Here is a 26,679-nt window from a genome sequence, read left to right as displayed (position 1 = left end):
TACCGGTGTGTTGTTTGAAAGTAGGGTTTGTCTGTAGTAGGTGTTAATAGCAGCACTGCACAAATTTAGAAGCAACATACAGTTGAGGTTAAAAGTTCACATCCACTTGGGGTGCTCAGGTACCACAGCTGGCTAATATTATAGTCCAGGGGTTTTCAACCTTTTTGGACATGCGCCCCCCCTTCGTGTGCCAATCGCGAACTTGCGCGTGCCCCCTCCCCTTCGTCAACCACCGCACAGAAATCATTGAGAAAGCTTCTGACAAGCTAAAATAACGTAATTAACGTTGTGCACATCTTACATATGTTGCAATTTTGCTGATTGAAAATATTACTTACTAAAAGATAATCCAGCCCAATCCCATCAGAGCCGATTCTATCAGCACATTATATAAATTCGTGGTTCACTTTGGTAAATCGTAAGCAGTTCTTGCTTTTTTTGATGTAGATGAGAGCAGAAAACGTTACTTCACAGAGTCAAGCATAGACAAAAGTTCATCAGTTACTAAGTTGGTTAGTTCGGGATCATCTGCTCTGACTGACAGAAAACGTTTAGCTCCACAGACAGAACGACTCTGAGTCGGCTCCCGCTCTGTGGTAATACTCAGTATAATTAAGCCTGAGCTTTTTAAGGTAAGCGAGTGACACAAAAAAGTCACACAAAATGTTCTGTAGTGAGAAAAGAAACTTACACTGCGCTGAAAATGAATCGACTCATGAATCACTTCAAATCACATCGATACTGTGAACAGAGCGTCTCTCTTAAAGACACACACACGTCCTATAACAGCAGTTTTTACCGTTTTTATAACAGCTTTTGTTACCAGTTTATCTTCACTGTTAGCTCTATTTTGAAGTTTTTTTTTTTCAGACTGAACTGAATAACATTAAGCGTGCTTGAGTGCGTGGTCAGTCAGACTAATGAAATCTGTCTCCCGTGGGTGAAAAATGAATTGCTTTAGTTTTAGAAGTAAAAAAACCTCGTAATGCCACGCCCCCCGGTCAGGCACTCGCGCCCCCCCCAGACAAGCACTCACGCCCCACAGGTTGAAGACCCCTGTTCTAGTCCACCCCTACATAGAGTTTGAGGGCGGCACGGTGGCTTGGAGGGTAGCACTGTCACCTCAGCAAGAAGCAGCAAGAAGTTTTGGGTTTGATTCCCAGTCTGTGTGGAGTTTACATGTTCTCCTCATGTCTGCGTGGGTTTCCTCTGGGAGCTCCGGTTTCCTCCCACAGTCCAAAGACGTGCAAGTAAGATGAATTGGAGATATAAAATTGTCCATGACTGTTTGTCATTAAACTTGAACTGATGAATCTTGTGTAACCAGTATCTACCTGTTCCGTCATGAATGTAACCAAAGTGTGTAAAACATGACGTTAAAATACTAATAAATAAATAAATAACAGAGTTTGGGCTCTCAGGAGTGCTCTCAGCGGTGTTTTCAACCTGGCCAGGCATCTATCTGGCACAACTAGTTGTGAGAATCCAGCTCAGGCAGGTGACTGCAAGCATGTGAGAGGAGGTGAGTGATAGTCTGCAACAGGGACAATTATTGGTGTCTGAGGGACTGAAGAAAAGTGACCATTCAATACCATTGTGACCTTTGCTGTCTGGTGGAAGTGCCAGCATGAGCAGTAAAGGGTTCATGTAAGGCACAGCGTGGCACAGCCCCCCTACAGGCGTCCACTGCTGGCTGGTGTAAAGAAGAGGCCAGCAACTTGACACACACTTCCAATTTGTGCAACTTTGTTTTTCTCTGGGACAAACAAACCTTTAATTCTTAACATTAAACTTGTTAAAACCTTTATGGCTCTTGTTTTGCACGTGTGGGAGGGCAAACATGCTGGAACAAGACAATGCCAGAAAATTAATTCACGGAAATGATTTATATGCCTGTTTGCAACAGGTGTGGCTAAAAGAACTGAACTTATCAAACAGAAAGGGTGTCCACATACTTTTGGCTATATATTATGCACCAGTAGTGTAGCACGGTGTAAAATAAAGCAAAATTTTGCACGTTTGCCCAGGTACGAATGCCAGCATCAGTAAAACATTCCCGCTCTGGAGCTGTGGTGTGAAGGCATTTGCTCATCACAGATTAGGAGAGGTGGCATCTTCTGCTCCAGTTGCTGTGTGATGCTGGTGGTGCCTGAGAGGCAGGATTCACCTCATAATGCCGCCACACACACGCTGACCCACTTTGTCAAGATTTGAAGTGTGCAGAAGTCCCTACTGGCCAGGCTCGCTGGTGATTTTTCCCCCTGAATGATGAGACTTTACTTATTTGCACAACCCCAATTTGAGAACTTAGAATTAATAAAAAAGAAGCATTTTCTTGCCTGTAAATTAAATACTGCAGTGGCGTTCACATAAACTCATGTCTTTATTATTTATTATTATTTATAATTAGGATTTAACATTACATTTACATTTTCAGCATTTAGCTGACGCCTTTATCCAAAACGACTTACAATTATGACTGAACACAATTTTCAGCAATTGAGGGTTAAAGATCTTGCTCAGGGGCTAACAGCGGCAACTTGGCGGTGGTGGGGTTTGAACCGGGAACCTTCTTATTACTAGTCCACTACCTTAACCACTGAGCTACCACTGCCCTTTCAACATCATGTTTTACACTTTGGTTACATTCACGACAGAACAGGTAGTTACTGGTTACACAAGTTTAAGTCTTTGATGTCAAACACAGTCCCGCACAATTTTGTGTCTCCAGTTCACCTCACCTGCACGTCTTTGGACTGTGGGAGGAAACCGGAGCTCCCGGAGGAAACCTACACGGACACGGGGAGAACATGCAAACTCCACACAGAAAGGACCCGGACCGCCCCGCCTGGGGATCGAACCCAGGACCTTCTTGCTGTGAGGCGACAGTGCTACCCACTGAGCCACCGTGCCGCCCAGGTCTTTATTAAGATGTTTTAGACTAGACTGCAGCGTACGAGTGACGAATAGTGGTGATTTTTTATTTTTGCTTAATCCGTTTGCTTTGGGTGCCCGGGTGGCGCAGCAGTAAAACACACCAGCCCCCCAGTGCTGAGATCTTAAGCTCTTGAGTTCGATTCTGATCTCAGCAGTAGCGGGCTAGCGTAAAATTAATCTGTTAGCCGGGTTGTTGCCTCCTCCTCATTCCTTCCTTCAAGTTTTCTTTCTGGATGCGTCTCTACCCAAGAAATCAAGAACGTATTTACTTCTTTTTACTGTTGTTATTATACTGTTGTTGTTTATTATACTGTTGTCAGAATTTAGCAGACGCTTTTATCCAAAGCGACTTACACAATGAGCAACTTAGGGTTAAGGGACTTGCTCAGGGACCCAACAGTGGCAACTTGGTGGTGGCAGTGCTTGAACCGGCAACCTTCTGTTTACTAGTCCAGTACCTTAACCACTGAGCTATCACTGGCCCAGTGTTGTTATTGCTGCTGTGTTATTTATTCTTTGTTTACATATATTATACATTTCTATTATTTAATTAGATGTTTATAAGTCGACACCTGCACCAAAAGAAATTCCTTGTACACCCTGGTACCTGGCAAAATAAAGATTCTGGTTATGATTTTACTATACATTTGAGTTGATCTAATGCCTTATTGTGTTTCAGAGCTCTGAAATAGGTTCTGTTCTGGAAATAAAATGAGCTTGCAAAGCTTCCAGCCCGGAGTTACATCATCCATTCATACCAATCAACTACCATTCTAACTAACAGGAGCAGAACAGATCCTGAGAGGAAGAGAGATGAAAGAGACATTTCCTGTAGAAAAGTAAAATAAGCAGCGAGAGCCTGAGGCTTTTCTGGACTCACAGCGTTAAGCTTGTCTGTCTTCTTGGCCACAGGCTCCTTCATGGTTGAGGCTAGCAGCTCATCACCCTTATACTCCTTATAGAGTTCAGCCAGGGTCTCCCGCGTCTCCAGATTGGTGCTTTTTAGGTGATACGCCGGGTGCTGCTTCGCCTTCTCCTCATCTACATGTAGAGAAAGATTTAAAAATCAGTCACATTTCAATTCAACAGCAACATTACGATCAGAAATTCTAGTTACAGTGAGGTGGAGAGCATTATCAGGGGCTGGTCTGCTATACGTAACACAACATTGAGGGAATTAAAGAAAAAAATGACCCATCTGCACAGCCAACCATCACAAAGCGATGTTATGATGTCATGTGCATTAAGTCTTATTTGTTAGTATTTATGGTATAAATGATAGATAAACAGTTAAGGTACTGGACTAATAATCAGGGGCCCTGAATTGCTTAAATTGTATTTATTATTGATTATTTTATTTGTAGATACTTCTTTTAAATGACATTACATAAATTGTTTTACTTTACATTACACCAACGTGCTTTAGTGGTGGAACGGTAAATTATGCTAGCCCACTAGGAGTACCAGCTTGTCAGGCATCTACAAACAGATATAATTGGCTATGTCTGAGGGGGGTGGTACCCTGTCTAGGTTGTTCCTGCCTTGTGTTTCTCACTTGCATGTCTTTGGAAGGAAACAGGAGCTCCCAGAGGAAACCCACACAGACACGGGGAGAACATGCAAACCCCAGAAAAGAAAATGAAGATAAACTCTAAATTGAAAAGCCGTGCCATGGAAGGTCCTGCTGGGTGAGTCTGAACTCATTGTGCTGGATGAGAATTTTGCCCTTCACACTTAATTCCACAGCAGTGCATCATTAATAAAGATTTTCCTCACTGAACAATTAATTTATTAAAATCACCGTAGAAGCAAAACCAGGATAAAACACTTTTTAATCCGTTTAAACCCCCATGATTTCTATTGTCACTTAACTGATCAAATACAAATCTGAAAGAGAGAGAGAGACTGTGCCCTGAGTTTTAATGAAGTTAAGCCTTAACCAGAGACAATAATCAATAAGTGGCTAATACTGCTAAACAAAAATGACCAGAAAGTAAATAATACATTAATTAATTAGAACCCAGTCAGGATAAAACATGTTTTATCATTAATTTAAAATGGAAAACCCAGAAAACACAGGAAAAACACAAACCTGGATCCAAAACTTTCATGTTGTTTTTCACGTGGAAAAAATCAGACACGTTGAATTTGTCCAGGTTAGTGGGGTCCTGTTCAAAGAAGAAGACAAAGATTCATCATCTTGTTAGAAGATATTTGCTATATGTACAGTGTATCACAAAAGTGAGTACACCCCTCACATTTCTGCAGATATTTAAGTATATCTTTTCATGGGACAACACTGACAAAATGACACTTTGACACAATGAAAAGTAGTCTGTGTGCAGCTTATATAACAGTGTAAATTTATTCTTCCCTCAAAATAACTCAATATACAGCCATTAATGTCTAAACCACCGGCAACAAAAGTCAGTACACCACTAAGAGACTACACCCCTAAATGTCCAAACTGAGCACTGCTTGTCATTTTCCCTCCAAAATGTCATGTGATTTGTTAGTGTTACTAGGTCTCAGGTGTGCATAGGGAGCAGGTGTGTTCAATTTAGTAGTACAGCTCTCACACTCTCTCATACTGGTCACTGAAAGTTCCAACATGGCACCTCATGGCAAAGAACTCTCTGAGGATCTTAAAAGACGAATTGTTGCGCTACATGAAGATGGCCAAGGCTACAAGAAGATTGCCAACACCCTGAAACTGAGCTGCAGAACAGTGGCCAAGATCATCCAGCGTTTTAAAAGAGCAGGGTCCACTCAGAACAGACCTCGCGTTGGTCGTCCAAAGAAGCTGAGTGCACGTGCTCAGCGTCACATCCAACTGCTGTCTTTGAAAGATAGGCGCAGGAGTGCTGTCAGCATTGCTGCAGAGATTGAAAAGGTGGGGGGTCAGCCTGTCAGTGCTCAGACCATACGCCGCACACTACATCAAATCGGTCTGCATGGCTGTCACCCCAGAAGGAAGCCTCTTCTGAAGTCTCTACACAAGAAAGCCCGCAAACAGTTTGCTGAAGACATGTCAACAAAGGACATGGATTACTGGAACCATGTCCTATGGTCTGATAAGACCAAGATTAATTTGTTTGGTTCAGATGTTCTCAAGCATGTGTGGCGGCAATCAGGTGAGGAGTACAAAGATAAGTGTGTCATGCCTACAGTCAAGCATGGTGGTGGGAATGCCATGGTCTGGGGCTGCATGAGTGCAGCAGGTGTTGGGGAGTTACATTTCATTGAGGGACGCATGAACTCCAATATGTACTGTGAAATACTGAAGCAGAGCATGATCCCCTTCCTCCGGAAACTGGGTCGCAGGGCAGTGTTCCAGCATGATAATGACCCCAAACACACCTCTAAGACGACCACTGCTTTATTGAAGAGGCTGAGGGTAAAGGTGATGGACTGGCCAAGCATGTCTCCAGACCTAAACCCAATAGAACATCTTTGGGGCATCCTCAAGCGGAAGGTGGAGGAGCGCAAAGTCTCGAATATCCGCCAGCTCCGTGATGTCGTCATGGAGGAGTGGAAAAGCATTCCAGTGGCAACCTGTGAAGCTCGGGTAAACTCCATGCCCAGGAGAGTTAAGGCAGTTCTGGGAAATAATGGTGGCCACACAAAATATTGACACTTCAGGAACTTTCACTTAGGGGTGTACTCACTTTTGTTGCCGGTGGTTTAGACATTATAGGCTGTATATTGAGTTATTTTGAGGGAAGAATAAATTTACACTGTTATATAAGCTGCACACAGACTACTTTTCATTGTGTCAAAGTGTCATTTTGTCAGTGTTGTCCCATGAAAAGATATACTGAAATATCTGCAGAAATGTGAGGGGTGTACTCACTTTTGTGATACACTGTATGTATATTTTGTTGTACAAACTGTGCTGTGCTACCCAAAACACTGAAGCACTGGGCTGGGCACAGATTCAACACAGCCAACTAACTCCTTTAACACAGGGTTTTACCAAGGATGGATTCAAGCGAACCACATTTTGTCCATATTTTTTTTTTACCACAACCCAGGCAACACATCAAAGCACATCAAATTTATTACAACATCAAATTCATTAAAACGAAACACAAAACAAAATATATGAAAACACATTAATAAAAATGGTGGCAATTTGGTCCCACTGTGGTTTAGAATGTGTAACATAAAGCCTCCACAAGGGGGTGTTTGTGTACAAGTTTCTTTTTTTATGTGCCTGTTAAAATTCATTTAATTAATTATTATTATTTTTGTGACACCCAGGTTTAAATTGTTGCTATACGGAAGCCATAGGTACCTGCTGACATCGAGCCATGCGTCTAAGATAAAAAGACTTCCAAACCCAAATTCCAAGCACAAGCATGAACACTGAAGAAGTGTCTTTTAATGTGCATACAAATGTGTGCTCGCTAGAAAATATACATAAACTATCATGTAAATTAATTTAAATAATAAAAATCTGCCTTTTTCCGGTAATATTTTCTATTCTTCTTAAATGTCTACATACTTTTGGCCACATAGTGTTTGTTCAAGCATTTTAAGTACCTACTGTTGGTATGCACACACACACACACACACACACACTGAACTGTAGCGAGGACAGTGAGGGCTATCAGTGCGATGGATCTGCTTTGGCTTTGGGCATGAGCGTGATGGGAATGTGATAGAGCCGACTGGACATTTTGGGCCCCTGTCCAAGTACACAAATACACAAACACACACCATGTCCTGTCACGATCACCAACATGCACACTACAGCACCACTGCACCCTGCATGACCCAACAATACGAGTTTAAGATCCAGGCAGGTCAAACAGTGAAACCGGACTCCAGAAGGGCGCCGTGTTTGTTCCTCGAAACCATTGACCTCAACCCCCACCCCTCCACACACACACAAACATTTGATCCTTTTAATACCAAAATAAACCACACAAATGTTTCCAATACCGAAATAAATCCCTTACACGTTCTAACTGACCCCATTATTCCTGACAGGCCCATCCTTCATATGACTTTCCAAGTCTAAACTGGTCCCTTAATGCCTGTGAAACAACTCCAGAACCCACACAAACCAGCTCATCTCATTTCTGTAGTTTTGCTATTTTGCACCCACTAGTGCATCCAGCTTGTACCATCGACAACTCTTCCCTGTAGTAGAATCTGACTCATCCTACTTGCTGGATCTATCAATCGCTCCCCAGCTCATCATCTGGCACCTCAGATCTCCATAAATTAAAGTCCAACTGTGTGCCGACCCAATTATCACACAAAAACAAACTAACCTGAAAACAATATCATACATGAATATGACAAACAACCCAACCAGTTTGGACTGTACAGAAAAATCTCCACACATTAAAAGATTCACATTTCTGACCACAAGAACTCGTTGGTGCTTACTTCTTTAGTGCTTTATAATGAGATCAAACCCATACAGATGCTAGCTGTTACAAGACCTTATAATAATCATTAAAGCAATAAATCTGCACTCCACAAGTGAAAAAGATCAAAAAGCTTCAACTGTGCAACAAATTATGTAAAAAAAAAAAAAAAAAATCAAAAACTACAAACCCTGTTTCAAGAAAAGCTGGGATGGTATAAAAATGCACAAAAAGGAGCCAAATACCAAAGGACCTGTCATGCCATGGTGGTGCATCAGTGCCCACGACATGGGTGACTTGCCTACGTGTGAAAGTATAATTGACGTGGAGACGTATAATAGGATGAGAGAGACACATGCTCCCATCAAAGGCAACATGTTTTCCCAGGAAGTCTATGATTGTTTGAGCAAGCCAATGCCAGGCCTTATTCGTCATGCACTGCACCAGTGCGGCTTTCCAGATTTTGGGGCAAAATGACCTTTGTGACCGCTGACACATTATAAAGACAGATTTCCTTCATTAAAGCACAAACTAACAAATCTGCACCTATAAGTCTCAGCTTTGTTCACATTATTAATACTCACGTCTCTTAAAATACACACAAAGCATACGCACAAGTTCTTGCTAGCACAGAGGCACTTACTACACACACACACCTGCAGTGTGATGATATCCTGGCGACTAAACGGCTCATCCGTCAGCAGGTCTTTGTAAGTCTTTGTCTTGATGTTGAGCTGCTCGACGGCCTGAACAACACACATGATTAATTACACACTGGCCACACGGGCTTTATTTCTGCAGAGGACACAGCGGTTAAATATAGTTCTGAGAAGCATCATCACGAACACACACTAGTGAACATGAAGTGTGATGTACCTCATATGAGAAAACATTGCCGGTGATTTTGTTAGCCACGATGTGCGAGTTGTTGGTGAAGACGTTGTAAAGAACAGGGCAGTGGTACTTTCCTAAAAAAAGAGGCTGCTGTTAATAAAATAAATGTACAATATCCAACATTTACATTTGCGTATGTAAATCCATAAAATACATTACCTTCATTGTTCTTGCCGAAGTTAAGCTTGATGAGGGACTTGGCATCAAGTTTCTAAAATGAAGAAACACAGCTTTTACAATTAGAATTAGAATCAGATTTATTGGCCAAGTATGTGGATACACACAAAGAATTTGGAATCTCTGGTAGAAGTACAGTATACAAGCAATGTACAAGTTGCATGTATATATGTAATAAGATTCAGTCAAAATGATTTCAAATGTCATCTTAGTGTCTGAAAAAATGTCTTGGTGAAGAACAGTCATGTTTTTAAGTCTTCGAGAGGCTGCCTGATGGGGTTCTCGATCTGTAGCACTCGACATAATGAGTTCTCATAAGGTCACATTCATTTATGTCATTCTCATAAGGTAACACCCCACTAAACTGAACAACAAAGCAAGAATACTGCTGATGCAGTTCAGGAATCAAGTGGATGTCATTTTACCTACCTAAAAACAGTGCACTAAGAAAGGGAGTAGCTGTCAGGGATCTAGTTTGGAATAGGATACAACAGCGGGTAAAAATACACCTTGTTATGAGAGTTCTCTGGTGAGTGATGAAGGAGAAGGTGCCAAGGATGGAGCCACCAGGCAAAAAAAAGGAGAGAAAGGCCAAAGAGGAGGTTTATGGATGCAGTGAAACCAGGACATGTAGGTGGTAGGTAAGACAGAGCAGGATGTGGAGACTAACAGCCGAAAGCATTACAAATGAATAAAAAATGTCATTGTGACAGTCAGAGTCATATTGTGACTTTTCTAAGCAGGTCCTTTTAAGTGGGATCTAGTCACGGATGCCAGTGTGGCTCTCCCTGCTGATACTGCGCTCTGCGAGACCTTGCCGACAGCAGGTAAAAAGAAAGGGGTAAGCTGCACACTTGGCAGAGGGGGTGCCAAGATAAGTACCAACTGGCTTCGACTAGATTAGGGTGCAGAAAAGGGAAGGAATGAAAAAGATGGCCTTAGCAACATTGCTTAAAGATTACTCACCCCGCTATGTTAGCATGACTGAGTGAGATAACATGCACTAGGCTGGGTCAGAGGGTTAATCTAAGCAATACCTTATTCCCCCGAGTTTATTTTCTATAAACATATACACTGATTAGGCATAACATTATGACCACCTTCCTAATATTGTGTTGGTCCCCCATTTGCTGCCAAAACAGCCCTGTAACTGTGACACACTGTGTATTCTGACACCTTTCTATCAGAACCAGCATTAACATCTTCAGCAGTTTGAGCTACAGAAGCTCGTCTGTTGGATCGGACCACACGGGCCAGCCTTCGCTCCCCACGTGCATCAATCTTGTCTTGGCCGCCCATGACCCTGTCACCGGTTTACCACTGTTCCTTCCTTGGACCACTTTTGATAGATACTGACCACTGCAGACCGGGAACACCCCACAAGAGCTGCAGTTTTGGAGATGCTCTGACCCAGTCGTCTAGCCATCACAATTTGGCCCTCATCAAACTCACTCAGATCCTCACGCTTGATTATTTTTCCTGCTTCTAACATCAACTTTGAGGATAAAACGTTCACTTGGTGGCTAATATATCCCACCTACTAACAGGTGCCGTGATGAAGAGATAATCAGTGTTATTCACTTCACCGGTCAGTGGTCATAATGTTATGCCTCGTCAGTGTACATATAAATAACATTTAAAAACATAATTTAAAAAAAGGAAAAAAAAACAGCACCCCTTTCATTTCAAGAATAAAATAATCTGCAAGATATTGACGGTATGTCTTATGGGCAGTGTGAGAGAGGAGCTTGTCAAGCAGCCACATGAAATGTATTTAATAATAATGCAAGAACATCTGAGTCATACACACATGCTAACACATGTTTAAAGGTGTTGCTAGTGCCAGCGTATTAATTGAGATTTGTAATTGTGCAGTCACATGAAGAACTAGAGCTGTAGGTAATAACATAGTAAAATGTCTATGAAGAAATATGCATGGATTATCACCGTACTTCTATAGTATTAAAGATCATTAACACCATATTAGCTCAGTGGGTACAGCTTTGTGGCATCAAACGAAGATTAAATCCAAGGTCCGCCATGCAGCCACTGTTGGGTCCATGACAATGCATGCTTTGTTAGCCCCCTTTCACGCTGTTCTTCAATGGTCAGGACCCCCACAGGACCACCACAGAGCAGGTAATATTTAGGTGGTGGATCATTCTCAGCACTGCAGTGACACTGACATGGTGGTGATGTGTTAGTGTGTGTTGTGCTGGTATGAGTGGATCAGACACAGCAGCACTGCTGGAGTTTTTAAACACCTCACTGTCACTGCTGGACTGAGAATAGTCCACCAACCAAAAACATCCAGCCAACAGCGCCCCGTGGGCAGCGTCCTGTGACCACTGATGAAGGTCTAGAAGATGTCCGACTCCAACAGCAGCAATAGATGAGCGATCGTCTCTGACTTTACATCTACAAGGTGGACCAACTAGGTAGGAGTGTCTAATAAGAGTGGACAGTGAGTGAACACGGTGTTTAAAAACTCCAGCAGCGCTGCTGTGTCTGATCCACTCATACCAGCACAACACACACTAACACACCACCACCATGTCAGTGTCACTGCAGTGCTGAGAATCATCCACCACCTAAATAATACCTGCTCTGTAGTGGTCCTGTGGGGGTCCTGACCATTGAAGAACAGCATGAAAGCAGGTTAAAAAGATATGTAGAGAAACAGATGGACTACAGTCAGTAATTGTAGAACTACAAAGTGCAACAACAAGGAGGTGGTTTTAATGTTATAGCTGTTCAGTGTACATATACAGTCCCTGACAGAAGTTCTGTCGCTTATCCATGTTGTGGAAACAAAAGCTTATAACCTGACTTTAAATTCATCCATTGGTTTTAGAAATGACTCATATGAAAGCTGAAACCCTCCCAAATGAGGTTTAATTTACGAAAATAAATTTGCTTCACTGCAGAAATATTGATCATTTAATGAACACAGAAAGGTCAGATCTTGGCAAGACAAAAGTTTTGTCGCCTTGTCATATAATGCACCCAATCCTAGTTTACAGCCTCACCTGTGCTCACTAATTGATCGGTTAATTAGTGGGTGTGTATAAAAAGAACCCCAGCACCCCAGACCTTCACTTGAACTGCAACTTCACCTCTGACAACATGCCAAAAATCCACCCTGCGACCAAAGCCTTGATTATCAAGAGGCTGAAGACCAGATCCACTGCAGAGGTGGCTGGCACCTTTAATGTGTCTCAGCGTCAAGTACAAAGAATTAAAAAAAGATTTGAAGAGACTGGAGATGTTTTTGACAAGCCCAGGTCCGGCAGACCCCGCAAGACAACTGCTAAGGAGGAACATTTGTTGGTTAGAAAATCCAAAGCCAGCCCCTCTTCCACTGCAGCAGAGCTCCACCAGGCCTGGTCACCTCAAGTCCCTGTGTCAACTAGAACAGTTTGTAGGATTCTGTCTCGAAATGGCCTCCATGGTCGAATCAGTGCCCAGAAGTCAGCACTAAACAAAAGGCAATTAAAAAAACGTGTGGCATTTGCCAAGGCCCACAGCCTGCTAAACGGATGGACGCTGGAAAAGTGGCAGAAGGTGGATTTCTCAGATGAATCTTCAGTTGAATTACACCACAGCCGCCGCAAATACTGCAAGAGACCTACTGGAGCCCGTATGGATCCAAGATTCACCCAGACAACTGTTAAGTTTGGTGGTGGAAAGATCATGGTCTGGGTTTACATTCAGTATGGGGGTGTGCGAAACATTTGCAAGGTGGAAGGCAATATCAATAGCCTAAAATATCAAGAAGTATTAGCTACCTCTTACATTCCCAATCATAAAAGGGGTCAAATTTTGCAGCAGGATGGTGCTCCATCTCAAACATCCATCTCTACATCAAAGTTCCTCAAGGCGAAGAAGATCAAGGTGCTCCAGGACTGGCCAGCCCAGTCACCAGACATGAACATCATTGAGCATGTTTGGGGTAGGATGAAAGAGGAAGCTTGGAAGACAAAACCAAAGAATCTTGATGAACTCTGGGAGGCATGTAAGACTGCATTCTTTGCTATTCCTGATGACTTCATCAATAAATTGTATGAATCATTGTGGAACCGCATGGATGCAGTCCTTAAAGCTCATGGAAGTCACACAAAATATTAAATATGGCTCTAATAGCACCACAACTTCATTCACCAATGTTATGAAACATATCTTTGTATTTGAAGTAAATTATTTGTTTGATTTTCACATTACTTTCTGTGGGCGACAAAACTTTTGTCTTGCCAAAATCTGACCTTTCTGTGTTCATTAAATGATCAATATTTCTGCAGTGAAGCAAATTTATTTTCGTAAATTAAACCTCATTTGGGAGGGTTTCAGCTTTCATATGAGTCATTTCTAAAACCAATGGATGAATTTAAAGTCAGGCTATAAGCTTTTGTTTCCACAACATGGATAAGTGACAGAACTTCTGTCAGGGACTGTACACATACACAGTACAGTAAAATGCTTTTTTTTCCCTGCATGGACGACAAAGGCGTTCTATTTGATTACAGATGTTTATCTGTTACATGTAGGGTTACATGTAGGGTTACATAAGGTCGCCCCCCCACCCCACCCCCGCAGTTCGGTGCTCATCTTGGCTGTACCGGTGACAGTTGTTACAGGACATTAGAAGGTGAAGCGTGAGGTGAGGTGAGGTGAAACAGAGTCCTGTTTTCACTCTAATATGTTTCTTTTACCAGGGTGTTTTCATGCCCAGCAGTTAGCATTTTAAATGTAAAACAGAGGGTTTGAACAGTTGTTTTATTACAACTGGATATTATAAAAACAGTAAACTTTATTATTGTACGTTGGGAAACTTTATATATTTTTTAATTACCACAACTGTCTTGTACGGCATTACAGAGGATTTGCTGAGTAACTACAATGCTGCAGGTTGCTTTAATTTTTGTAGAGACTTTTGATGTCGGCTTCATTTTCTTAAAAAAAGTGTATTTGTAATTTTGTTTCACACAAGCTTCTCAGTTTTTTCGCATTACTTTCTCACTCTGTTAAAACTTTACTGCTGAGGTTTTGTCTTTTTAATGCCAACACAGCTGCCTTTCATGCCAAACAAACCTGTGTTTCTGAACTAAATAAATAAAGCCTATGACCATTGTTTATTCTTATTAATGCTCAGTTTTCTTATGAAAACTTTGTATTAATTCAGTGACTTATTGGGTTTATAAACAAGTCTTTAAGTTTGTATTTGTAAGAAAGTTTATTATCATGTTTGCATTGTTTCTGGTGAAGATATTGCTTACTGAGTCCGTCATTCTTAGTCTCTCTCTTTGTTGTATTTTTACACATTCTGTCAAAATGTGATTTACAGTAATTGTAGTTTGGCAAATGTTGCATATGGGGGCCTCCTTTCCCCTTATCAGGTACAAATGTGTAAGTTAAGTGACAGTTGTGTATATAGCAGACACTTATCTAAAGCGACTAACAATTGTGACTGAAAACAATGCAAGCAATTGAGCATAAGAAGTCTTGCTCAGAAGACCAACAGTGGAAACCAGGTAGTGGTGGGGCTTGAACCAGCAACATTCCAATCACTAGTCCGGTGCCTTGACTGCTGTGCTACTGTTGCCCACTGGCAATAAACAGCTGCCAAGAACGAGCTTTTAGATATTAGCAACAGAGACTGCATTTCATTTTCTGTCCATAACCCATAACAAATTTTCACCAAGTCAAATTCTGGCCCTAAATTTACTAAGTGTGCCGTTTCAGGCAAGCCTGGGCAACACCGACGCACTTTCTGTCATTCACCCATCCTCACTACCTACACCCCCAGAAAGACAGTGATACAGTTACCATGAAATTAAATTACATAAATCATGATAGTGAATTTGAGCATTTAGCAGAACAGAAAGGACCTCGTATTGTTGGGAGAGTGGAGCTGATGAGTTTCTATCCCATAAAAAAGAAGATTAGTTCTTAAAATCTCGTTTTCTTCTTGTAATATGAGAATGACATGAAGTCACATCCCATCCTCCAACACTCTCAACACAACTCACCCTAACGATATTAAACCTGATCAGCTAAAAGTGTGTTGGTCACTTATATAAGCCAATATTACATCAGAAATAAAACACTCATCACCGAATCCTCTGACATCACCTATATCTAGTACCTGATGACAGAAGGTTTAAAAATGGAAGGATGGCTCATATGGGTGTGGAAGGATCTCACAATACAAGGTCTGGTTGGGAAATGAGAGATTTCTAATACAATCGTATGATCTCACAGTCACGGCATTAGAATAACAAGCACCACTTAAAAAGCAATGCACTCAAGGTTGTAATAATTATATACAGTACAGACAAAAACTAATCAAACCAACTGTACTGCACTGGTTGTCGAGTTATACAATTTTGGTTCGATTCCATTTTACTATGTTATAGGTTAAGATTTATTTGTGTCAATTATTAGTTTAAATGAGTCATTTTGCAAATTAAGGATCATTGGACAGTGGTGGGACGTAAACCCTAAAGCTTCTGACCAGCAGCCTAATTCCTTAAACATTTGTAATATGTGGGCCATAAATCTACTCATGAGTTTATGGTCTGTAGACCAAACTATAGTCAAGCTTCAGTGGAGGCATCTATGTATTCCTCACTGTGTAGCCTGGATGAGCAGAGTTTGTAAAATATGTAAATCGGAGTCTCCGCTTTTCTATAAGTAACATTACGCCACTGTGTGTGGAAGACAAGTTCAGACATGTTTGAAACACTGGACATTCCATCAGTCTCTTGTCAAGTTTCCTCCTGCTCACTAAACAATTCTTCTGACAGGGTAACCCAGATGTGCATGTTCTTTCCCTCACACTCACACACGTACACACACACATACACACACACACACGTACACACACACACACACACACACACACACACACACGTACACACACACGTACACGTACACACACACACACGTACACACACACACACGTACAGACAAGTCCAGACAAGTAGAGCAATGTAGAGTCAGATCACCCAACCCAAACAAAGTGTAGACAACCCAAATATAGACGACACAAACATACACAGAGCACTGAGGACATATTGATCAACTGATGAAACCAGTTCTGCAGTTGTACATTAAACTGAATGTAAATGTGACCATGTCTGCAGTTCATGCACCCCTACTGCCCCCCTACAGCTCCCATTTATAGTAAATAAAATAATGTGAAAGCAGAACTGAACCAACACTAGCATAGTTTTCTTCACAAATGTTTAAAACTAACATAACTTGTTTAAAAAATAATAAAGACCAAATTTAAAGTAGAACTGTTTTATATAGGGATTAGAGCCATTTAAAACTTAAACTTAAAACTTTTTAAAAGTTTAGTCTCAATTTTGAAGCTTGAATATCCACTGCAAGCAGCCCTAATTACTTGTTGTTTTGCCAAATCATCTAAATAAACTACCTGTATTGTATACACTTAGTGAGCATGTGGCTATTGTCGTCTACAATGTTTATATCAGGTGTTTAATGCCGCCATGGTGTAAAAGAGTTTTCTTTTAAAAAATGTCTTTAAGGATTCCTTTTAAGTAAAACATTGATCTGGAGGTGTTTATGGTGCCTTGTCGAGCCAAGAATAATTATAAATATTTAAAAACAGTTAAGTTCTTGGGTGGCCAAAACAGCCTAGCTGTTGGGAGGAGCACTTTCAGTGCCAGGTACAAGCCTGGATAAAAATAAGGAGGGTTGTGTCAGGAAGGGCATAAAAAAAGAGATTAGGAAGTAATGACCTACATAATGAAAGACCTTTACTTCAGGCTAAATGAAATTCTGTTCTTCCAGCTAAATTCTTTCTGCGGGATAATCCTAAATGTTCTGCAGTGCTAATACTGCACTTTTACAGCCCACATTAAAAGCAATTTTCCTTTCTTCTGTTTTTCATTGTACTGTATTGCATAATTATAAAGCACTTTGACCTGAACTTCATGTAAACCTGTGCTATGTGGGGCATATCAGTGAAATTTGGATATCTCTTTTTTAAATAATAATAATAATAATATGATGATGAATTTTTATATCTGGGTTGTCAGGTAAGTGTAACCCAAACAAATTTCATTCACCTCAAGTTCAGACTGGTAGTATAACTCCACCTTCCATTTCAAGCAGAACAAGCCCAAATTTTACAGAGAATAACAATGATTCCAATAGTTCAAATTAAACAGATGAGTTTGCAAATTTCAAGCTTTTGCACTGGACCAAAAATATAATAAAAGAAATAATGAAGCTAGATTATATGTGCACACATACAACTAAATAACATTTTAAAAATAATAGTTACCCAGTTGTATCTTTCCTCTACTCTGACCAAAAAAACCAGAACCAAACACAAACATCTTACATTTTACATTTTCAGCATTTAGCAGATGCTTTTATCCAAAGCGACTTACACAATGAGCAATTGAGGGTTAAGGGCCTTGCTCAGGGACCCAACAGTGGCAACTTGGTGGTGGCGGGGCTTGAACCGGCAACCTTCTGTTTACTAGTCCAGCACCTTAACCACTGAGCTATCATCTTCCACCAAACCTGAGGCGGGTTTACACAGAGATCAGTATCACATATAGAGTGTCACACACTGATTTCTATTATTTTGTCTCTAAATGCAGCATTGACTGGCCAACAGGGGCCACAATTGCAGCAGTGATAAGGAATCCATCTGACCATCACTCCTGACAGACACAGCCAATCATGCCTATGTGGTCACGGACCCAGCACAAGTGAGATTCCAACTCAGATCTCAGAATTGGTGGACGAGCGCACATTAGACCACTGTGTCATCCAAGCACAGAAAATACAACATACATACTTGACAGTGGTAGCCTTCAAATCCTAGCTCTGTCATGCAGCCATGGTTGGGCCCTTGAGCAAGGCCCTTAACCCTCTTAGCTCCAGGGGTGCTGCACTATGGCTGACCCTGTGCTCTGACACCAGCTTCCAAACAAGCTGGGATTCGTGTTGTATGTGTATATTTGACAAATAAAGGCATCCAATACTATTCTATTCAAACTGAAGTAAACCATCTTTTTAGCATCTAATATTTACTAAAACTTGCTCATCGGTGTTATAGATCACTTCATTAGTGAGACTATTAGCTGCAGGATGATCATTGAATACTGTGCTGTTCTGTAACATTATGTACTGTTCCTGATGGTTCACCTAGACCTGCTCACTCAGTGGAGTCTGACACCCTCTGATGGCTGAAGGTATGAAGTGCTCAGTTGAACAACTACAACTGTTGCACTGCATTTCATCACCACACTGTAGCAGATTTATGTACTTATAAATGATGAAATTTAAAGCTTTTAGTAAACATACCTCTCCTGAGGTGGGATTCGTTCCAAACTTCTTAATCCATGGAACTATGCTCCTGTGGAGAAAAACAAACCAGTTAGATTTTAATGGTTAAAAAGGAACTTTGCTTTTCAGGCCTGTTAGCCAAGTTATCCAGTCTATTCCATGGTAAACTGATTTTTGGACAGGAGAAACACTACAACTATAAATAGATTAATCTGGGAGTTTTAGCTGCACTATTTTTCGCTCGTCACAGACTTTTACCGCTGGCCGCTTCAAATTGACAGTCAGCAGCGTCAATGGGCTCCCACAGAGCTTTATCCCATATTAGGAGACATGCTTATATCCCTGCCATTCTCACCTCCCATCAGCCAACATCTAGTAACAGGAATGGCATTTTGCGCCAGCAGATAAAAAAAAATCTTACATCCGACCTCCTACCCACAGACAAGGACAAGCGTGTAGAATGTGGCCTAAAATTCAAACTGAGCTAGTTGCATTAGACTGCTGCATCACCAGAGCATCCAAGTGTATGTAAACTTTTGACTTCAAGGACATTCTGGATAAACATTTTTGTCCGTAATATTTGACAACATAAAACAAACCAGTTTGATTACAGTACAGGAGAATATGGTAACAAGAACAAAGTATTTATTTAAAAAAGCAGAATGACCTCACAAAATAAGTAATTTCAGATGCTAGATGTTGCTAGCTGTTAGTGAAGGTGTGGCTAAGCAGGTTACTGTGGTTTTTCTAGTGGGTGAAAGGTAATTGCTTTGGTACCCAGTCTGTTGCTAGGGTGCTGCTAGCTGGTTGCTGTAATACCCAGTCGTATGGTAGGTGTCTCTATGGGTGGTGCTGGGTGGTTAAAGTAGTATGCCAGAGTTGCTAGTTGGTTGATATGGTATTTCAGTGGTTTGGTGGGTGTTGGTATGTAGTTGGTAAAACATTGATAAGCAGTTGCAATGCTATTCTAGGTAGTTGTTAGGGTGTTGCTAGATGTTCAGACTTTTAAGTTGTTAAGTGGTTGATATGGTATCCCAGGTGGTTGGGAAGGGGTTGCTAAGGGCTGTAAGAGCATTTAAGGTAGTTGCTAAAATAATTTAAGAGGTACTTCTGTACAATTATCATTACTAATAAAAATAAATGTGACTTTCAACATTTCTATGGAAAAATGGGACTAAATAGTTGCTGATGTCCAAATAAAAGCCAACAGTGCTAATCAAGAATAACACATTTAAACAAGTAAAAGAAAAGAAATGATCTACTTACATTAGGTCAAACACCACACCCTCAGTCGTGCACATGGGATACTCAAACGGCTGAAGAGATAAACTATAAAGACACACCAGGACAAGAGTTTAAAAAAACATTGATGTTAATGTAGTGATGTGAAAAAGTAATCACCCCTTTTCATTAAGTGCATATTTGTCACAAAATAAGCATTAAATAAAACATGATTATAAAACAAAATATTAGTTTAATAAGTAACCATTAGACAGAACCATTAAATGATAGAATATGTGCACTTCTGTGTGTGTGTGCATGTGTGGAACTACACAAAACTCACCTACAATGATCAAACGGTAAACGCCTGAAATTAGCCTGTGGGATTTCTAGGGAAAAAAAAGAAATACAATGCATAAACAGATAAACCATGACAGTCCAATCGAACGTCTTATCATTCTTTTCAGCTACGCCTTTCATGTACATACCTGCTTTTTTCCCTCCATAAAAATGAGTGTACTCTGCACATGTGATGTACCTGCAAACAAAAGCAAGCAATTCATACATTTAAAAGTGTCATTTTGTTATTTTGAATATTTTGATGTTGACTGTTGTGATGGGGTGAACTTTCCTGCAGGTCGTTTGCTAGCTTTTTGGGGGGTTTATTTGTTTTTCTAGCCTGAATATGACCAATTTAATCTTCAAAAAGGTTTTGATCTTTCAGATCTTGCCTAACCTTTCCCAGTTCTAATACACTGCCATTTAAATGACATTTTAGAAAGTGGAAATGGCAAGCTGAAATATCTTTATATAAATAGCATTGATATCTTTTCTCTACGTCGGGTGAACTTTTTAGCAAATAAAAACAAGCAATTCAAATACGTAAATAATATAAAGTGAAATTAATTTTTCGGCGCAGGTTAATAAAGACATAATACAGCAATTTTTAAAAAAAGCCTTTCTCCTGGATGCATACTCTTTTTTAATAGCTGATATTCAAATGAATTTGCAGTAAATATATATAGTCTTTACAGCACAAATGAATTAATTTGCTAGACAGATACACCTGTACCGTAGAAAGGAACACCATGTCAGGTTGATCCTTACTGCCAAGTATCTGTATCAAGACTGTACAAGTCTCATAACTGTCTGGGCAGCAAAAGCCCCTCACTAGTACCAGTTATTTGGATTGGTACAGCTGGGCATGCATCTGCATACATTAATAATCTTTTTTTGAACTTCTGTACATTACTGCACCCTATTATTATTATTTTGCAAATGCTTTCCTTTTTTCAATATTCTGTCTCCCATATACTACCTCACAGTCAGTTTCGCATGTTTTGTTCAGTGTCCTGTGTTATTGCTATTGTTAATTATTTACTCATTAGGATTTTAACGTCATGTTTTACACACTTTGGTTACATTCATGACAGGAACGGTAGTTACTGCTTACACAAGTTTAATGTCAAACACAGTCATGGACAATTTTGTATCTCCAATTCACCTGACTGCATGTCTTTGGACTGTGGGAGGAAACCGGAGCACCCGGAGGAAAGCAACGCAGACACGGGGAGAACATGCAAACTCCACACAGAAAGGACCCAGACCGCCCCACCGCCCCACCTGGAGAGTGAACCCAGGACCTTCTCGCTGTGAGGCAACAGTGCTACCCACCGAGCCACCGTGCCGCCCTATTGCTATTGTAACATGGCTTCCACTCAGGATCTAAAGTTTTATATGTTTATTTAAATTAAGTAATAAAATAAAACCTTAAGGTTTAAAAGGTCATTGTACTGTGCAAATAACATATAATATCAATATTAAGTCAAGCTCTCAGATTGAAAATAACTAACATGTAAAACTAAGAATCTGTTATGATTGTTTTTTGCACAGTAAATGTTGCAGACAAATTTTGATATAGATGAAGCTTGGATTTATAATCTCTAAAATGTAAAATTATACATAATATTTGTAAATATGGGATTTGTGTTCTTCTCACAGTTTCCTGCTTATGTTTATCTGATGAGCACTGATGAATGTATTGAATGCATTTGGTGTGTAAATGGTTCTTTAAATAAAAAAGTGTAACAAAATACTCTTTAATATTTGGTCACAACACAAATCTTTATGTCATTCCCTTGTAAAATAGCTTCCACTGTTTCCCATATACAATTAATTATAGGGATGTAACGATTCACCACAATACAGTTAATAACCGATTCAAAATTTCACGATTCAAATCGATTTGACATGTAAAATGAATCGATATTCACTTTAAATAGCAGAGGGCGCTGGCGCTATTCACCTCGCCAGGTTGACGTCACTGGCGCTAAACGCCTGGTTGCCAAATTCGGGGTTTTTCAGCCAAATTGGGATTAATTCAAAATAGTTTTGCATAGTTTGTACCTACCTCAGAAATAAAAGGGCATTCATTATTTAGATAAATGAAAGATCATCACAAATACAGTAATTTATTTTAATAAAAGGAAACTTGTCTTCAATTTCAGTTTTAAAAAATCCAATATCGTGAACCCAGTATCGTGAATCGCATCACAATTATAAACATTTACTTATACTGTCAAGAGTATATCAGGCGTAAAGAAATTAAAGGAGTTCAAGTCATCAAAATATGCATTTTTTTTAAATAGGACATGAACTGTTGCCTGTTTATTTCAGCAGTTTATTGTTATTATATTAATATAAATATATTAAATATTTCGATATTATTTTAATACGAAAATAGTTTTGTGTTAAAGCTTAACACTGAATTCGATCCAGACCTGGAGATATACAGGAGAATGTTTAAAAACCGGATTTATTTTAAATTAAATAATATCGAAAACAGAACCGAGCTGTTTACTGTTTACTAGGTTTAGCTAGGGCTGTGTCCCAAACCGCATACTACAGCACAATATAGTACGCTTTTTAGAACCCAGCCGACTCTAATTACGTTACGATAATTAGCATGTAGCTAACGAGCTACTCGCTTATAAGACAAAAACCTTTATAGATACATCATGCAGGTTTCATTTAAACTTACATTTTATCCTTTTGATGCTGTCGTTTCCCCATTTTGTTTGATAAACCGGAGAGTAAAAACTCTAACAGATAAATAAACTATAAACTCCAACAAACACTACAGCTGTGTACCAGCGCCCGAGATCTGTACGTCTACAAAACGTGTCCGTGTGAAACAGCTTAATGGATGTTCAGTTCCTCTAATTCATCCCTGTGTCTCAACAGCCAGTCCTTGAGGCTATGTAAACGTTTCGATGCTAATAAAATAAATATAACCTTTTATTTGTACAAAAAGTACAAATACTTACCTATATAATTTATAACCTTTATTTCAATATAGAAACATCTGAACATCTTAATTAATATATAATTATATACAGGTATTACCACGCCAACAGTTTATGTTTAATGCTGATCTCAGCTGATACAAGTTGCCAAAACACAAGCCAGTATAATCAGGCTGGTCAGAAACTTTAACTGGTCAAACTAGATGTTCTAGCAGAGTAAGTAATTTAATAAATAAATAAATGTGTTTGTGATGTTCTGTTCAGGGTGTATTTGCGTTGTAAGACTCCAAACCATCACCAGGATCTAGTGGTCACTGATAAATATTAAAATAAAAAATAAAGAATGAATAAAGGAACTATTGTACTAAAGTACTATACATTCTTTTACTATTCCTGCTTTTTTCTTACGTTTAGATTCTGTCTTACATTTTTTTCTTAAAACTAAAATTACAATCAATTCTACATGGATATGAAATAAGTAGGATATAAATTATAATTAAGGATACACAAACCTCCTTGAGTAACTATAACTATCATTAAAAGTGGTGAAATATGTGTGTTTATATTATTATTATTATTATTATTATTATTATATATTTTATACTTTATATTTAATGTTTAATCTATATTTAATCTGGACCGTGTACTGTATACTTGGAACTGCACCTTACTGCACTTTTAATTCCATTTTGTTTATTTACACTCAATCCATCCACATAATATATAACTGCTCTGTAGTTAGGCAATATATGTAAAACTCAAGTTACCTTCAATCTGTGAAAGTGTTTGTACTTTTTCGAAATTATATTGTTGTAATTTTTTATTTTTTATAGTGTGTATTTGATTTGATGTACAATGCTACTGGGACTCTAATTTCCTTCGGGATCAATAAAGTATCTATCTATCTATCTAATCTATCTAATCTAATCTAATCTATCTATCTATCTATCTATCTATCTATCTATCTAATCTAATGTAATCTAATCTATCTATCTATCTATCTATCTATCTATCTATCTATCTATCTATCTATCTATCTATCTATCTATCTATCTAATTATTATTATTATTATTATTATTATTAGTAGTAGTAGTAGTAGTAGTAGTAGTATTAGTATTATTAGTATTATTATTATTATTATTATTATTATTATTATTATTATTATTATTGCATTTCGTTGCCTTGTACCTGTACTGTACTGAGCCATGACAATCAAGTTGAATCTATCTATCTATTATACAGTTGTCCAGCAGATGGCGCTATTACACTGAGGACACACTTTACGTTGGCTATCGCCTCTCCAGGGTGGCATGGAACTGCAGCTGGAGGACTGGGAGTCTGAGTTTAGTTCCTCCTGTTCTTGATTACTGCCTGAGTTTTGTTTGGTCTTTCTATGTATGTGTCGGTTTTCTTTCCTAGATATGCAGAAGGTGGATTGACAGCTCTAAAATGACTAAAGGTTTGCAAGTAAATGTGTACGTTGATGTTGCTATGTGATGGGTTGGCACTTTGTCCAGAGAGTATTTCCATCAGTGCAACAATGGCCAAAAGCCGAAGGTTGACCATGAGTATTTATCATGCATTTTTGGTGGCTCTGACCATCCAAGCAAATGTATGTTTGTAATTTGGTGGTTGTTAGAGTTTATTTACAGCCCACTGGCACAAGGCCACTGTTACATGTACTATAGGGGCAGTCAAACTAGCCCTGTTTATAGCTGATGACTTGGCATTGCATATATAATCAGTCATAATCACTAATAAGAAATCAGGAGTCACAAAGCTAAAATACATAACAGAAACATTAACACCAGCAATTATTAAGTTTTTATATAAAAGGTGTATTTGCCAAGATAATTTTTTTCAGAAAACATTTATATGTGCACTGTACCTGGTACTTACCTGGCAGTAGTAGGTCTGAAAAGTCCCAACTGCAGATTTGTTTAATTGACAGTTATTACCAGGTAAACAGGTATGTGTAAAAGGGACTTTGGACTTAATTTGTATTTCAGATCTGATGAATATGAATTGACTGATGATTGAAGCATTAGCATAAAAACATGTAATGTACTGTATGATTATTGTGACAATTGTTAGCATGTCAGAAAGGCCCTGGACTGTAATATTTCCATTGATTAAAAAAAATCAATGACTTGAGATTTCTCTGTATGACATTAATTAAAGAGAAACAATTTTAAAGAAGCTTCTTGTCACCTTTTACTTTTTTAACTTAATTATTGTCTATAAGGTGGTGGCTATATGCTATGGCACTTACCGTAAGAATGCAGATATTGGCTGGTCATGACATTAAATTACTTAAATTCAAGTGGTGATGTTTGGGTGAAGGCACTTGTAACAAAAAGGACAAAGATTTAAGTGATTTACCAACAAACTCCAGCTCTAATGTGTTTTGAACAACAGTGAACAATAAGAACAGTTATTACTGTAAATGAAATGAGGACTTCATATACAGTGTATCACAAAAGTGAGTACACCCCTCACATTTTTGCAAATATTTGATTATATCTTTTCATGGGACAACACTATAGAAATAAAACTTGGATATAACTTAGAGTAGTCAGTGTACAACTTGTATAGCAGTGTAGATTTACTGTCTTCTGAAAATAACTCAACACACAGCCATTAATGTCTAAATAGCTGGCAACATAAGTGAGTACACCCCACAGTGAACATGTCCAAATTGTGCCCAAAGTGTCAATATTTTGTGTGACCACCATTATTATCCAGCACTGCCTTAACCCTCCTGGGCATGGAATTCACCAGAGCTGCACAGGTTGCTACTGGAATCCTCTTCCACTCCTCCATGATGACATCACGGAGCTGGTGGATGTTAGACACCTTGAACTCCTCCACCTTCCACTTGAGGATGCGCCACAGGTGCTCAATTGGGTTTAGTCCATCACCTTTACCTTCAGCTTCCTCAGCAAGGCAGTTGTCATCTTGGAGGTTGTGTTTGGGGTTGTTATCCTGTTGGAAAACTGCCATGAGGCCCAGTTTTCGAAGGGAGGGGATCATGCTCTGTTTCAGAATGTCACAGTACATGTTGGAATTCATGTTTCCCTCAATGAACTGCAGCTCCCCAGTGCCAGCAACACTCATGCAGCCCAAGACCATGATGCTACCACCACCATGCTTGACTGTAGGCAAGATACAGTTGTCTTGGTACTTCTCACCAGGGCGCCGCCACACATGCTGGACACCATCTGAGCCAAACAAGTTTATCTTGGTCTCGTCAGACCACAGGGCATTCCAGTAATCCATGTTCTTGGACTGCTTGTCTTCAGCAAACTGTTTGCGGGCTTTCTTGTGCGTCAGCTTCCTTCTGGGATGACGACCATGCAGACCGAGTTGATGCAGTGTGCGGCGTATGATCTGAGCACTGACAGGCTGACCTCCCACGTCTTCAACCTCTGCAGCA

The 26,679-nt window shown here is 39.6% G+C and overlaps 1 protein-coding gene across 2 annotated transcripts in view; it reads right to left on the bottom strand.

Annotated features, from left to right (window-relative positions):
* The window catches only part of ppil2 (peptidylprolyl isomerase (cyclophilin)-like 2), a 52,491-nt gene that overhangs the window by 24,374 nt on the left and 1,438 nt on the right, over positions 1–26,679 (bottom strand). The window contains exons 1-10 of one of the 2 annotated variants that reach the window (XM_063017733.1): positions 22,978–23,101; positions 20,426–20,475; positions 20,281–20,326; positions 19,983–20,045; positions 18,735–18,786; positions 9,372–9,423; positions 9,195–9,286; positions 8,975–9,064; positions 5,030–5,105; positions 3,818–3,978 (exon numbers count right to left, since the gene is read on the bottom strand). In XM_063017733.1, coding sequence (XP_062873803.1) covers positions 3,818–3,978; positions 5,030–5,105; positions 8,975–9,064; positions 9,195–9,286; positions 9,372–9,423; positions 18,735–18,786; positions 19,983–20,045; positions 20,281–20,326; positions 20,426–20,475; positions 22,978–23,009 — 714 coding nt within the window. In that variant the 5' untranslated portion in view covers positions 23,010–23,101. Of the gene's footprint in view, positions 1–3,817; positions 3,979–5,029; positions 5,106–8,974; positions 9,065–9,194; positions 9,287–9,371; positions 9,424–18,734; positions 18,787–19,982; positions 20,046–20,280; positions 20,327–20,425; positions 20,476–22,977; positions 23,102–26,679 lie in introns of those variants that run through there. The other variant, XM_063017734.1, reaches the window with a different exon arrangement.

The sequence above is a fragment of the Trichomycterus rosablanca genome, chromosome 21 (genome assembly GCF_030014385.1).
Source record: "Trichomycterus rosablanca isolate fTriRos1 chromosome 21, fTriRos1.hap1, whole genome shotgun sequence".
Taxonomy (NCBI): domain Eukaryota; kingdom Metazoa; phylum Chordata; class Actinopteri; order Siluriformes; family Trichomycteridae; genus Trichomycterus; species Trichomycterus rosablanca.
Note: the sequence above shows the minus strand (reverse complement) of the source record. Positions and strands in the feature narration are given on the sequence as shown.